Consider the following 14,250-nt stretch of genomic DNA (forward strand, 5'->3'; position numbering starts at 1 on the left):
CGACGTCGAGGCGCCACGACGAGCCGATTGGCTGGGCCTTGGAGTGCTCGCCAGGGCAAGGGTAGGGAGGCGGCGGCCGAATCGCGTCGCTGGGCCGAACAGTGCGCGAGCGCTGCCCGCGCAGGAACCACAACCCGAGTCGCGGCCGCCGCAGCCATGCGCTGGGTCTGGGCGCTGCTCAAGAATGCGTCCCTGGCAGGGGCGCCCAAATACATAGAGCACTTCAGCAAGTTCTCCCCGTCCCCGCTGTCCATGAAGCAGTTTCTGGACTTCGGTACGGAGTGGGCGGGGGGCAGCTGGCAGCGGAGGCCCGCGGGGCGCTGGGAGGGGCAGCCGGGGGCCGGGGGGACGGAGGAGAAGAAAGGCCCCGAGTGACAGAGAAGGGTTATTTGGAAGGGTACAGGCAGGAAAGAGTTAATGGGGAAGGAGGGACCGGCCGGGGCCTCTCGACTGGGCTGTTGATGGGAATGGGGGGGCACTTACGAGGACGGTCCCGAGGTTTCTTCCTCGGCTTCATGAGGGGTCTTGAAGAGTAAGGGGCAGTGAAGCCGTGATGTTACTACAGGAAGGGAATAGGGTGGTATCCAGACGCTAAAAGGTTAATGGGAGTTGTCCTCATGACTGGAGGAGTAGGAGCCCCTCCTCCCACCAGAGGAAACCGGGGGTCTGTTGGTGGGAGTGAGGAGGCAGGGTTGAGAGGTGCAGCCATCTGGAGAGAGACCTGGACTGGGCACGAAGGGTCAGACACCCCTGGGCAGTGGGTGAGATTCAGCCAGGGACAGTTGGGAAAGGGGGCTCTTTCAGAAGATGCCAGCGGGAGAGAGTGCCCTGATTGGTAGGTATCCACCCACAGAAGGAGCTGGACCCTAGCTGCCCCAGTAGGCAAGGACACTTGAAGATCAAATCTGTTCCGGCCTGGCAGCCTCTCCCGAGCTGGGCAGGGGCCCCAGGCACCATGATGTGGAGTCAAGTCACCTATACCTCCCTTGGCTGCCCCAGGGTTGCTAGGTCAGGATTGCCCACTACCAGCATTCTGGGGGTGGCCCTGGGGCAGGAGGGAGGCTGTGCCAATGCAGCGGCTGAAACGGGCATTGTGTGGGCCCTGTCTGTCTACGTGGTATTTCCATGGTGCCAGCTGGGAACTGCGGGTGGGGAGCAGTTTCTCAAGAGTTGAGTTGATAGTGCCTGGCTTGAGGTGCAGCTGCGTCAATGGTGGGACGGGAGCAGGGAGGTGGCAGCCGAGACATAGGGCACCTGTTCCTCAGGACTTGTCTGCCTGCACCCCTGCCCTGTCTGAGTTTTGAGCCTCCCCCATGTAGGAAAGCCTCCTGGGCCCACTCCTAGCCCCCAGCCGCTGTCCCCACAAACGGCACCCTAATTCCAGAAACACCACAGCTGTTGGGGGCTCACAGTAGTTTGGTCAACTTGTAGTTTTATGGGAGAAACTGAGACCTTCAAAAGGATGATGGCATGGCCTGGGTGACAGAGTTGCAAGCAGAGCCTGATGGACTGGAACCCAGGGCCTCTGACCCTGGGCCAAGGCCTTATTTGGGCCTCCACCCTCTCCATCTTGATGCCAGACAAGGACCGTGGCATTTGGACTCCTGTTCTTGGGCCCATTTGCCTCATGGATGGGCATTAAGACACAGCAGCCCCACATGCGCATTCAGGCCAGGCTGGGTGAGGTGGGCTGGCCATAGACAATATTGGGACACTGCAATGGTGGTCTGACCACAGTCCCCCTCAGCCAGAGCCCAGTCCTAGGTAGGGATGGCTTTCCCAGGCTCCTTTGCCTCTGGGATCAGCCCCTCAAAGTGAGTATGCTGGGAGGGAAGGAAAGAGAAGTGAGGTGACTGAGGCCAGAGGCATTTCCAAATGGGCCCAGTAGTGTGGGCCCTGTCCACTGTGGTTAAAGGCAAGCAGAGTTCAGCTGGGGGTGAGGAGAGGATGCCACCCCCTGAAGTGTTAGGCACAGGGTGTAGGTGTTTGAGCCCTGCAGGGGATGGGGAGCCTTGCTGTGTGCTCCTGGGCAGGTCACTTGCTCTCTGAACCCTCAGTTAATGAAGGGTTTAGCTGACCTGGCCAAGACATCCTTTGGCTTTCATAGTTTGTGGCTCTGTGGTTCACGTCTCTTTCTCCTGCCAGGATCCAGCAATGCCTGTGAGAAAACCTCCTTCACCTTCCTCAGGCAGGAGCTGCCTGTGCGCCTGGCCAACATCATGAAGGAGATCAACCTGCTTCCCGACCGGGTGCTGAGCACACCCTCTGTGCAGCTGGTGCAGAGCTGGTGAGACCCCTGGCTCAGTCCCTGCACCTCCCACTCCATCGCCAGTGTCCCTAGGCTCAGGGATGGAGTCTCCAAGCTTTTAGCAGCCTTGAGGGTGGGGTGGGGACAGACAGGAGACACCAAAGCCCCAAGAGCTTGGAGTTGCCTAGAGTCACATGGGAATCTGAGGCCAAAGCAGGACTGAGGTCAAGCTCCTAGTCTCCATGTCTAGCCCTCTTCTTACCACCCACCTTTCTTTGGAAACCCAGGATCCACCCAGGAAAACATGGTTTTCACAGCCAAAACCCCAAGTTAGGCTGATGTCAGCGTTAGCTACCAGCCCAGTGCTGGAACTCCAGTAGCTGTTAGGCAGTATTTATTTGGGGGTAACTTTTTGGGAAACAGAAACAAGAAGCAAGTTTTCAAATAAACTATTAACCCAAGCTGCAAGACAGACTGTTTTGGATGTTGGAAAATACTCAGATAATACACACAGGGATGGCACAGTACCTTCCCGCAGAGCTTTGGAGGGGCAAAGACCAAAAGTTTATTGTGCACTGCAGCAGGAACAGAGGGAAAGGCTCAGCAGACTTCACTCAAGAACTCAAGTTAAGTAACTGGATGAAATTAGCCAAAGGCCAGTCACATGAAGAATAAACAAAGGTGTCCCTTCTCACTGGGCATGTAAATAGCTAATCCTCATTGACTTCGGTGGCACCCGTGCAGAAATCTTCTGTTGGTTCTTCTGGACTTGCAGTATGATATGGCTGTGATTTCCTTGTAGACTCAGGAGCACGTGCCCACATGTACTCTGAGCCTAAAGCCATGCGAAGTCACAGCAGCTGCCCTCGGGGGCCTGTGATCTGGAAGGAAAAATAATACGCAGGCAGGGTGAACTTGAGTCCAGCATAGTGCTAGGAGCAGGGAGCTGCCGAAGAGTTTGTTTTGTTTAAATTAGGAATCCGAACATTATTTTAAAAGAACATTGATACTTTCCCCTTATTGTGGAAGTATAACAGGGTCACTTGACACTTGGAAAACGCAAAATAGTAGAAAGAAGAAATTGCCAACCACTCCCCTCCACCCCCTAACCGAACACAGTTCAGTTTCATCAGACGTAGTGGTGCCTTTCCAGCATGTTTTCTATGCACGGACCTGTGGATATGGGGCCTATTGTAATTAAATGAGGTATGGTGAGGGGCAATGTTGTACACACAAGGCCAGGAGTGTAGTGGATACACCATGAATGTTGGTTGAAGGACACGTTGTGGGCAGTTGCCATGGACATGCAGAGGAGGTGACTTGTCACTGGACCTTACAGGGTACCTAGGCAAGCTTAGAGCTACAGGGAAGGGAAGGGCATACACCAGGCTAAAGGAACAGGCTGGGCAAAGGTGTGGAGACAGGAAGGGGCCTGGCTAATGTAGCTGGGAACTGACTTTCTGGAGATTGTGCTGTTAGTGTGGGCTGTGAAGAAGGGGCGGAGGAATGAGGCACAGAGCCTGATTTTCATGGAACCCAACCAGGTCACCCCTTGCTGTGCCCTGCCTCTCGGAGGTCCAGGACCTCTGAGCCAACCAACACTTCCCACCGTGGGTGGTGTGGAGTGGTGGGAAGGAGACAGAAGGTACCATCTGTTCTCCCTGGCCCTCCTCTGGCTCCATCCGGCTGCCTGACCTGGCTGCCTCTCCACCTGGTCCCTGACTTCAGGGCAGAACTTCTCAGGCCCCTCCCTGGACACCGTGTTCCTGGGAGAGCTGAGGGATGCAGGAGGAGGGCACAGGGCTGCTAATCTTCCCATGACTCCCCCAGGGGCCCCTGCAGAGTCCCTTCTTGAAAAATCAGTGACGCAGATAAGGGGTTGGCCTGACATTCTTCCACAAAGCTTGCAAGTAATGTCAAGTAACAGTGGGAGGGAATGAAGTTAGACAAGAGAGAACACTTCCTCAATGAAAGATTCAGCTTAGAGGAGAGCAGGCCGAGGGATTGCTAAAGCATCCCAACACGCTGAAGAGACAGCCTGCCAAGAAGGTTTCCGGAGAGAATGAGCATTGGCTGCAGCAAGAGAGACTGCGGTGTGAGGACAAGAAGGACTTCCCGACAGGGTTGAGGTGGCTGCCTGTGAGAGAGTGGAGACCTCTTTCTCCGGGAGAAACAGCCTGCCAGCTGGAAGGATGGAAGTGGGCAGGTTCTAGGTGCCTGAGAGGAGGAAGGGAGACTTTACCAGGGAGCTTGGCAAGAGGCCCTCTAGCCTGAGTCTGATGAGTAAGGAGCAAACCCTCTTTTCTGGAAAACACAAGAGCCCTCAGCAGATGCAGTTATTAGTGGCCATGGTTCATCTGTGGTCATAGAAGTGGAGTTTCTACTCTGCTGGGGAGAGGTTCTAGGCAGAGTCACTGTGGGCAAGCTGAGAATTCCTGGTTCTAAATAACCCTGATACATTATTTCAACTGGACAGACTTGCGATAGTGGGCCCTGTTTTGGTGGAGACTGGACTGGGAGGGAAAGTCCCAGGTTTGGCCTCAGCATGCGTGACTTTGAAGCTTCATCCTGGGCAAGCCATGTGGCATCTCTGAGCCTCAGCTTCCTCATCTGTAAAATGGGGACCCATTGTGTTTGTAAGGGCCAAAGGCCAGTGCTAGATGTGAAATGTGTGCAGAACTCTACCAACACAGGCCACGTCCCCAGGCTGCCGGGCGGCAACACCTCCAGCCCACAGATGATGTAATTGTGGTGTGGTTTCTTGGGCAAGGTACTCATAAATTATGATAATAACAAAAGCAAACACCTCCAAAGGCTGGCTGTGTCCCAGGAGCTGTCCTAAGTGTCTACACATATTAACTCATTTCATCCTTACAACCTTATGAGGTAGTCCTTGCTATCATCCCATTTTCTAGATGAGAAACTAAGGTTCAGAGAGGTAAAGAAAACTTACCTGAGATCACTCAGTGAGTAGATGGTGGAGTTGGGATTCGAACCCAGCTGTTATATGGAGACTGGATTCTTGAAGGGAAAGAAGGGAGCCTGCGCTCTGGGCGGTGATGTGGAGTCAGATTTCCAAGTTCATGGTGCACGTCTGTGGGAGAGCAGAACTCACTTTACAGAATTGTTGACAGCTGGTGTTGTTAGAGACCGAAAGGGACAAGCCCGGCTCCTCTCCAGGCATGGAGTCGTGGGGATGTGCTTCCAGAAAATGCAGGGTTAAGCAAGAGCCGCCGAGTAGAATCAAATGACAATGACTCACTGCTATCACTAACAGGATATTTGTGGGGGCTGTAGGTGGGAGGCAATATGGCCGGCACCTTCGCACAAACCTCCCTTGCTTGTCAGCAAGGTGTGTGGACCCCACACAGAGGGTGTGGCTTGGGTGCCCAGGACCTGCTAAAGCCAGATGAGCTCTGCGAATCTGTCAGCTGCTCCTTGCATGGCCGGAGCAGAACCAACCACTTACTACGCATGTACTCGAGGCATCATCTCCTTTTCTGTACACCCAGGCCCACGAGGTGCTTATTCCCGTGAACCCCATTTTGCAGATGGGGACCTGAGGGACTCGGTGGCCTCTTTAGGGCGCAATCAGCAGCGGAACCCAAACCTGCGTGGCTCCGAGGCTCTGGAGGCAGGACACCGCCACCTCTCCCCCAGGTGCAGCGAGCACCCCTCCCCAGCCTTTGCCTTGTTCACACCCTGCTCGCCAGCAGCTGTGGATATGAATGCACAGGGCACACCCTCACACACACCCACAGGCACGCACATGCCACATGCACACAATTACACACACTCCCCTGCTGGCTCAGCACCCCCTCTGCTCCCACACGGGGCTGCAGGGCCCTCCTCCCACACTCGCTTACCCTCTGCTTCCGCTCCCACTGCCCATTCTCAGCCCCACACTCTCAGCAAGCCCCCTCATTTCTGCATGCATCCCACACCTTCTCCTTCCCAATCCTGGGGCTCTAGACTGGCTCCGGAGCCCTGGAAAGCAGGGTTTGGGTGGACCTCCACATTACCTTGGGCTGGGCTTGGGAGCTCCGAATCTCACCAAGGGACTCCTGGGGGCCTTGATTACTGTAGAGGTCAGCAGGCCCAAAGACCCCAGCCTCCCTGCCGGCCCGGGGAGGGGTGGGGGCAGTGCCTCTCCCGTCTGTTGGTGCCTGTCTGTCACTGCACCACTGCTTTCAGGCCTCCCTTATATATTCTCTCTGGCCTGCAAGGGGTGGGCAGCCCAGAGGCCAACACCACTCATCCCCAATCTCTCTTCTTAGGACCAAGAACCGGCCCAAGGGTGACATTTGGTGTACCAGGCCCCTAAGGGGCTTCAGGACAAGGCCAGGGACTTCTGGGAAAATCCTCATCCTCTCCCCTCCATTTCAAGAGTAGCCCGGGCCCCCTGCCCTGGAGGAGCCCTGGCCCTGTGAGAGAGGCTGGCAGGCGCTGCCCGCTGTCACTCCATGCCAGTGCCCTTTGCTCCACTTCAGTGGCCATGTGACCAGGTCCCATTTCTGCCCTCTAGGGTTGTTGAGCAGCCACAAAAGGGGTGGTGCCAGCAGCTGGGGCACTCTCCCTAAGTGAGACTGGGACTTTGACTGTGTCCACCCCCACCCACCGACCAGCACAGTCAGGAAGTGGCTTACTTAGCCTCCCAGCTCCCGCCTGCTTTATCCCCACCTGCCCCCTGGGAAGGGGTCCCAGGCCCCACTCTGCAGTGAGTCTCCTCTCCTTCCTTTCCCCACCTGCCCCTAGCACTGCCAGCATGCAGGCCCTCTCTCCCCTAAGAATCATGTGAGCATGAAGGTCTATCCTGGGTGCATTTAGGGAGCAAGGGATTTGGAGCCACGTGGGCCTGGGAGAGAGAATCTCAGCTCTGCGTGTTAACTTCCTCATCTGTAAAATGGGTCCAGCAGTAGTGCCTACTTCCGGGGTTCTTGCGGAGGTGAAAGTGGGGCAGGAGGGAAGCACAGGGTGGACCTGGCCATTGGTACCCAGTAAATGCCACCATCACCGTCAGCAGCGGCATCACCGTCAGGGCCAGTGTCAGCTGTTGGCCATGTGGTGTAGACTTGGAGTCTGCGAGAGCTGGGTTTGAATCCCAGCCTGCTGCTTACTGTGTGACCTGGGGCATATCACCTAACCTCTCAGTGCTGGTCTCGTCTGCAAAAAAAGGGAAATGCCTTGTGTTCATCAAGGCTGTTGGCAGATGAGAGACCCTGTGTGGGACTCGGCACAGGTGGGCGTTAGTGGTCGCTGTGTTATTCTCCAGGGAGACAGGTCTTAGGAGTGCCAGCCTGATCATCTGCTGGGTGGGGTGGCACGGATGGTGATGGGGGCTGAGAGGAAGGCTGATCTTTTCTGTTGTCAGGGCCCCCAGCGCCATCAGCAGCCACAGCTCCTCCTCTCCGGCTCTGTGCAGAGCTCTGGGTAGGGAGGGGTGGGTGGTGAGCTCTGGGCCTGAGACAGCCCCCTTCCTATGGCAGTGGGGCAGGTCTCCAGGGCATAGGGGCTCAAACATGCTGCGATTCAGAGCCTACAAGCAGTGAGAGAGTATCAGATGCCGCCTAGGGGCTCAGAGGATGCACGCAGCTGTCGACGATGTTTGAGCCACCAGCCATAATAAGAGCAAGCATTTAGAGAGTGCTCACTATGTGCTAGGCACTGTGCTAATCGTCACATGGAATTCTCACCACAAAGCAGTAAATACATATCACAATCCCCATTTTCCTAACGAGTAAACTCAGGCCCACAGAGGCTCCTTGACTTACCCAGGGCCACACAGCTCCAAGTGCTTAAAGAGCCAGTTCTCGGTCCAGAGCTCGTTCTTTCACTCTCTCCTCTGCCAGGCAAGAGCGAGAAGAGCAGCAGACGCTAGGTTTAAGGGGAAGGGCATTCCTAGCAGGGCATTCACAGTGCAGAGGGCACTGTGTGAACAGAAGCGTGGAGGTGAGAGTCGAGCGGAATCAGCACCCTGGGGTGGCAAGAGCGCTGGAGACTCGGGACTTCCTCATCCCACTTACTAGCTATGGGGCCTCTCACGCCTCCCTGGGGGAGGCTGTGTGTGAAACTGATTCCTGCCTGTCGTACCTGTTACAGGTTACAGTGAAGGTCAGAGCACTGTGGACGTGGGATTGAGTCCTCGTGTGGTGGGGCCTTTTCTAGAAACACTGTTGGGCCCCTGGGGCCCTTGCCGCTGCAGGGCTCTAGGCAGCCCCCCCTTCCTCCTGGTTATAAGTGTTTCTGCCAGAGAGAGGCTCTTCCTGCCCTCCCCAAAGGAACAAGCCACAGACTGGGCATGTTAGCAGGGAAACAGGTCATGGCTCCCCAGGGCATGAGGCACAGTGGCTCCAGCTTGGTACCATCTGCCACCACAGGTGGGCCTGACTCCCTTGCAGAAGGAGGCCTGCTGCTGTCCCTGAGTTCAGGGCTTCTTTTTTGGGGGGACAGAGTCTCGCTCTGTTGCCCAGGCTGGAGTGCAGTGCTGCGATCTCGGCTCACTGCAGCCTTTGCCTCCCAAGTTCAAGCAGTTCTACCTCAGCCTCCTGAGTAGCTGGGATTACAGGCATGTGCCACCATGACTGGCTAATTTTTGCATTTTTAGTAGAAACAGGTTTTTGCCATGTTGACGAGGCTAGTCTCCAACTCCTGACCTCAGGTGATTCACCCGCCTCCGCCTCCCAGAGTGCTGGGATTACAGGTGTGAGCCACCACACCTGGCTGAGTTCAGGGGTTCTTGATGCTTCTTTTAGAGCATCAAGCTCTTCTCGTAGCCCAGGGAAAACTGGCCTCCCCATCAGGCCTGTAGATGGGAGGGGCGGCAGGGCATCACCTATTCCTACCTGGCCTTTTGCAGTAGAGTGAGCTTCTCTGGACTCTCGATGGGCCCCAGCCCCACCTGGGGACAGAGCCAGGCATACCTACCCCACCTTTGGGTCCTTCCCACCTGCCATTTTAGAATCCAATTGCCTAGGCAGGTGCCTGGCCCAGAGCACCCCAGCTCAGGGGTCCTTCTGGGAGCCCCTGTGCCGGCCCCTCTGCCATTGTGTCCCACTGGATGCAACAGTACCCCGGGGGGAGAAACATTAGGAGCCGTTTCCACGCTGGGGTTCAGAGAAGTCGATGCACCTCCCTGCCTTCCCCCACTGCAGGCGCTAGGTCCAGTCTCCCCGCCCCATCTCAGCCTCAGTCTCCTGATCTGTGAGGCCTCTTGGATGGGATCATCTCCAAGCCCCTTCTGAGAGGACTATTCTAGGATTCCAAAGCAAAGGTGCTAAACGGGGGACCAGCACATTTGAAGTTTTCTTGCATAACTGACTGGGTTGTCAGGGAGACTCACATACAAATGAAATGGATGGAGAAAAATAGTGAGGCGGCTTGTGGGCAGCTCTGTGTGGGGCCTGCGTAGGAGCAGGACAAGAGCGAGGCCCAGCTGAAATGGGTGAGGAGGGGCTAGCCGCCTGAAGCTGAGGCTGTGTCCCCTCCCGCCCCCGCACAGGTATGTCCAGAGCCTCTTGGACATAATGGAGTTCCTGGACAAGGACCCTGAGGACCATCGCACCCTGAGCCAGTGAGTGGGGGCCCTGGGTGGGGCAGGAAGGCAGGTGTTGGCCAGGGGCATCTGGGGTTGCAGCCCCTGGGGCAGAAGTACAGCAGGATGGAAGAAAAGATGCCTGCCCTCAGGAACATCCAGTCTGAGACGGGAGACAGACTCTGCTTCAGGGAGCCCCAAGTTTGATAGGAGAGACATGGACTCCATTCTCACTGTTCCCTGAGCCCAGTGGGCAAGACCCAGGCCCTGCCCTGGGGAGGATGAGAACTCTGGGTTTTCAAGTGGGAAGCCTGCTGGCAGGTAGCTAAAAAATCAAAGTGGGCTTTGGGAGGAGCAGGGAGGGCATTGGGAGTCCCTCAGATTGGGAAGGGTGGAGCAGGTGAAGACACCGTGAAGAGGGGACTCAGAAACGGAGGGGAGTCTGGGGGTGTACCATGTGAACACCTGCCCTGCCCCACAGGTTCACTGATGCCCTGGTCACCATCCGGAACCGGCACAACGACGTGGTGCCCACCATGGCACAAGGCGTGCTTGAGTACAAGGACACCTATGGTGATGACCCTGTCTCCAACCAGAACATCCAGTACTTCCTGGACCGCTTCTACCTCAGCCGCATCTCCATCCGCATGCTCATCAACCAGCACAGTGGGTGCCGGCCACGGCGGCGGGGCGTGGGGGCGGTGCTGGGGCCCAGGGCCAGGCTGCTGAGGGGACCTAGGCCACTCTTCAGAACCCCACAGAAGGAGTCTTTGAGTAGTTATTCCAGTAACTTTGGAGTTAATGGCTCCGACATGGAAAAATAAAATTTTTCTTCCTCATTCATTTTCCATTTCAAAAACGTTTTGTTTTCAATGTTTGCAAAATGCAAAATTATGTCACAGCTTTAAAAGAATGTTTAATTTAGTATTCATAAAAACTCTCATTATGTTCAAAAACAATTTGTTGTTTAGAGTTTCTTATTCCAGGAAGATTCACTATGATTTTTGAGAAGTTGTAGCCAGTCATAAGTGAAACAGGTTTCTCATGCTCAAATAATTTCCAAAGCAAGGTGGTCAGAGTTCTCTTAGAATGTTATAGTCAAAGAAAAGAATAAATGCAATGTGGAGATGTGATGTGGGGAGAGACCTCTGAAAAGATGTCTGTTTCAGGTTTGCAAAGGTCCAACGCAAAGGTTTAGAAACGGCCTGAGCCAGGGCTGGAAGCATCAGAGGTCAGGGAAGGGAGGACAGAAGCAGGGGAGGGGGGCAGCTTTAGGACTGAAGCCCACAGAGGCATTGGAGGTGAAAGTAGAGAGAGGAGGAGAGCCCAGGGGAAGAGGGAGCGCTGGGACAGACTGCAGCCCAGCCAACAGCACCCTCCCTTCCTGCCTGCAGCCCTCATCTTTGACGGCAGTACCAACCCAGCCCATCCCAAACACATTGGCAGCATTGACCCCAACTGCAACGTCTCTGAGGTGGTCAAAGGTGAGCCATTCCCACGGTGCCTGGCCCGCAGAGGAGTCCCAGGGACCCCTCCAAGCTTACCTGGCCAGAGGGTGTCTCGTTCCTCAGTAAGGGGTGCTATGGGTTTAATGCTGGTGGTTCCCAGTGTTAATATCAAGAGGACTGCCTGCTGGGTGGGCCACCCATGCCCTGAATGACCCCATCTTCTCTCAGATGCCTACGACATGGCTAAGCTCCTGTGTGACAAGTATTACATGGCCTCGCCTGACCTGGAGATCCAGGAGATCAATGGTGAGTGAGCGGGGCTATGTGTGTGTCTGTCTTGGGGCTGGGGACACAGCAGGGCAAGGTGAGATGGGGAGTGAGGAGATGGACTGTTTTCTAGACAGGGGAGAAGCAGAGTTATTATTGTATTATTAATTCATTTGATAAATATTTGGACTGGGCACAGTGGCTCACATCTGTAATCTCAGCACTTTGGGAGGCCAAGGCAGGCCAGTCACTTGAGGTCAGGAGTTTGAGACCAGCCTGGGCAATATGGTGAAACCCTGTCTCTATTAAAAATACAAAAATTAGCCGGGCATGATGGCGCATGCTTATAATCCCAGCTACTTGGGAGGCTGAGACAGGAGAATCACTTGAACCCGGGAGGCTGAGACGGCAGTGAGCTGAGATCATACCAATGCACTCCAGCCTGGGTGACAGAGCGAGACTTCATCTCAAGCAAATAAGAAATTGAGTGAATGAATGAATGAAAGAGTAAACAAGACAGAAATGGTCACTGTTCTCATGCAGCTTACATTTTTTGGTGCTGTGAAGACTGGGGAATGGGGCCTTCAGCCAGTTAACAAGTAAATAAACAAGACCATCTCAGATCATGACGAGTGACAGGAAGGAAATAAAATGGGGTAACTCAACAGGGATGGGGAGGAGGGGCATGTTAGATGATGTATCAGCTTGGCTGCTTTCCTAGAACCCCAATACCAGTGGCTTACTTAAGAGGGAGGTTTCCCTCTCGCCAGCCTCTAGCTGGGGAGGTCAGGGCTGGCTCCCTACCCCTGATTCAGTTCTAGCCTGGAGGAAGAGAACAAGGGTGTGGAAAGCAGGGCCCAAGAATTGAATGCATCACTTCCATGAGTCACCGGCTACCGCAGCTCAAGGGAGGCTGGGGATTTAGTCTCTCGCTGGGTAGCCATGTACTCAGTTAGAACCTTGTGGGAGGGGTGCCTCCTTTGGGTAAGGTGGTTGAGCGGTGACCTCCTGACAGTTTCCTGACCCTTGATCTTAACTTGCCCTGCAGCAGCCAACTCCAAACAGCCGATTCACATGGTCTACGTCCCCTCCCACCTCTACCACATGCTCTTTGAGCTCTTCAAGGTGAGGAGGCTGGGAGCCGGTGCTTTGCGGGGAGAGTGGATAGGGCTGGCTTCTCCCGTGCTTCTTTTACCTCTGCCCCTCCGCAGAATGCCATGCGGGCGACTGTGGAAAGCCATGAGTCCAGCCTCATTCTCCCACCCATCAAGGTCATGGTGGCCTTGGGCGAGGAAGATCTGTCCATCAAGGTATGTGACCCTTTGATCTTGGGGACCAGGGAGCAGTAGTGGGGGCTTCCCTCCTGCCAGGAGACGGGCTCTCCTTTTCTCCTACATGGTGGGCAGATCCTGGGGGTGGGGAAGACCATGAGAAGGTCAGGGTACTGGGCAGGGTGGGGAAACTGAGCTGTAGAGAATCCCTCACACGTCCCACCTCTCCCAGATGAGTGACCGAGGTGGGGGTGTTCCCTTGAGGAAGATTGAGCGACTCTTCAGCTACATGTACTCCACAGCACCCACCCCCCAGCCTGGCACCGGGGGGACGCCGTTGGTGAGATGGCTTCACCCCAGCCCCTCCCAGCTCCTGAGGGAGGCTTCTCTCCTCCTCACTCACTTCCCTTGCTCACTAGCTCCTGTGTGGCCGTCTATGACAGTCACCTGTCTTGAATCTGGGCCCCGCGCCTCCCGCATCTCCCCAGTCTGCACACATCTCACCTGTGTCAGATGTCTCTCTGTCGGCTTCCCCATCTTCCCTCTTCTCTGTAGCTCCCAAACCCCCAATTTCTACCTTTCTCAAGTGTTGTCCAACTTGTCAGCACTTCCCTGTTAGAGAACTTGAGACTCAAAGGAGCCGTGGGGCCTGCTCTGACCTCCTGACCCTTAAGCGGAATTCCTCTCCCTGCCCAAGCCTCCCTCCCACATTTATGATTCCCTCATTCACCCCACACCCACTTCTTGCCTCAGTGTCCCCTCCCGCATGTCCCCTCCCCACTCCAGCTCTGGGACCCCCGCTGTGTGACTCCAGCTCCATACCCTTCCCTCCCTGCGTCAGTCCCTGCAGCTCCAGGAGGCCCCTGCCAGCCTCCTCATCCTCACTGCCTTCCTGCCCCGCTGCAGGCTGGTTTTGGTTACGGGCTTCCCATTTCCCGCCTCTACGCCAAGTACTTCCAGGGAGACCTGCAGCTCTTCTCCATGGAAGGCTTTGGGACCGATGCTGTCATCTATCTCAAGGTGAGGGCCCTTCCTGCTGAGCCCAGCTGGAGAAGAGGTTTGCTGATGGGACCTGGGCAGGCTTGGCCAGCTGTGAGCCTTCCTTTCCACCCCCGAATCCTTCCCTGGCCCCAGACTCAGAATCCAAGCAAAGCTACAGTTCCTCAACCTGAAGAACCCTCAACCCCCAGACATGCACAGCTTGTCAGGGAATTTAGGGGAGTCTGTGGTCTATGATTAAGACCCCTGTGCTGGGAACCCTTGACTTGTTAGACCCAGAAGGAAGGGGACACCCTAGATCTTGCCATTTAGCTCAGAGGAGAAGACTGAGGCCCGGAGTCGGTGACTTGCTCAGGGTCACACAGCCCTGCCTCCTCCCCCTCCCTCCCTTAGAGGGAGCTGCTTTCTTGAATGGGCAGGAGGGGGACACAGCAGGGACCACCCTTTCGTGGGTCTTTGCAGGGCCCCGTGTCTGGCAGCTGGGCT

At 55.6% G+C, this 14,250-nt stretch overlaps 1 protein-coding gene across 3 annotated transcripts in view; it reads left to right on the forward strand.

Moving 5' to 3' along the window:
- PDK2 (pyruvate dehydrogenase kinase 2) overlaps nucleotides 1-14,250 on the forward strand; it is a 15,736-nt gene continuing 1,486 nt past the window's right edge. Inside the window, exons 1-10 of one of the 3 annotated variants that reach the window (XM_033183449.1) lie at nucleotides 1-274; nucleotides 2,146-2,287; nucleotides 9,747-9,818; nucleotides 10,261-10,445; nucleotides 11,174-11,263; nucleotides 11,456-11,533; nucleotides 12,543-12,619; nucleotides 12,706-12,804; nucleotides 12,998-13,105; nucleotides 13,672-13,785. In XM_033183449.1, the coding sequence (XP_033039340.1) occupies nucleotides 157-274; nucleotides 2,146-2,287; nucleotides 9,747-9,818; nucleotides 10,261-10,445; nucleotides 11,174-11,263; nucleotides 11,456-11,533; nucleotides 12,543-12,619; nucleotides 12,706-12,804; nucleotides 12,998-13,105; nucleotides 13,672-13,785 (1,083 nt within the window). In that variant the 5' untranslated portion in view covers nucleotides 1-156. Of the gene's footprint in view, nucleotides 275-464; nucleotides 1,009-2,145; nucleotides 2,288-9,746; nucleotides 9,819-10,260; nucleotides 10,446-11,173; nucleotides 11,264-11,455; nucleotides 11,534-12,542; nucleotides 12,620-12,705; nucleotides 12,805-12,997; nucleotides 13,106-13,671; nucleotides 13,786-14,250 lie in introns of those variants that run through there. The other 2 variants (XM_033183448.1, XM_033183447.1) reach the window with 2 other exon arrangements.

The sequence above is a fragment of the Trachypithecus francoisi genome, unplaced genomic scaffold, assembly GCF_009764315.1.
Source record: "Trachypithecus francoisi isolate TF-2019V2 unplaced genomic scaffold, Tfra_2.0 Lachesis_group20, whole genome shotgun sequence".
Lineage (NCBI taxonomy): Eukaryota > Metazoa > Chordata > Mammalia > Primates > Cercopithecidae > Trachypithecus > Trachypithecus francoisi.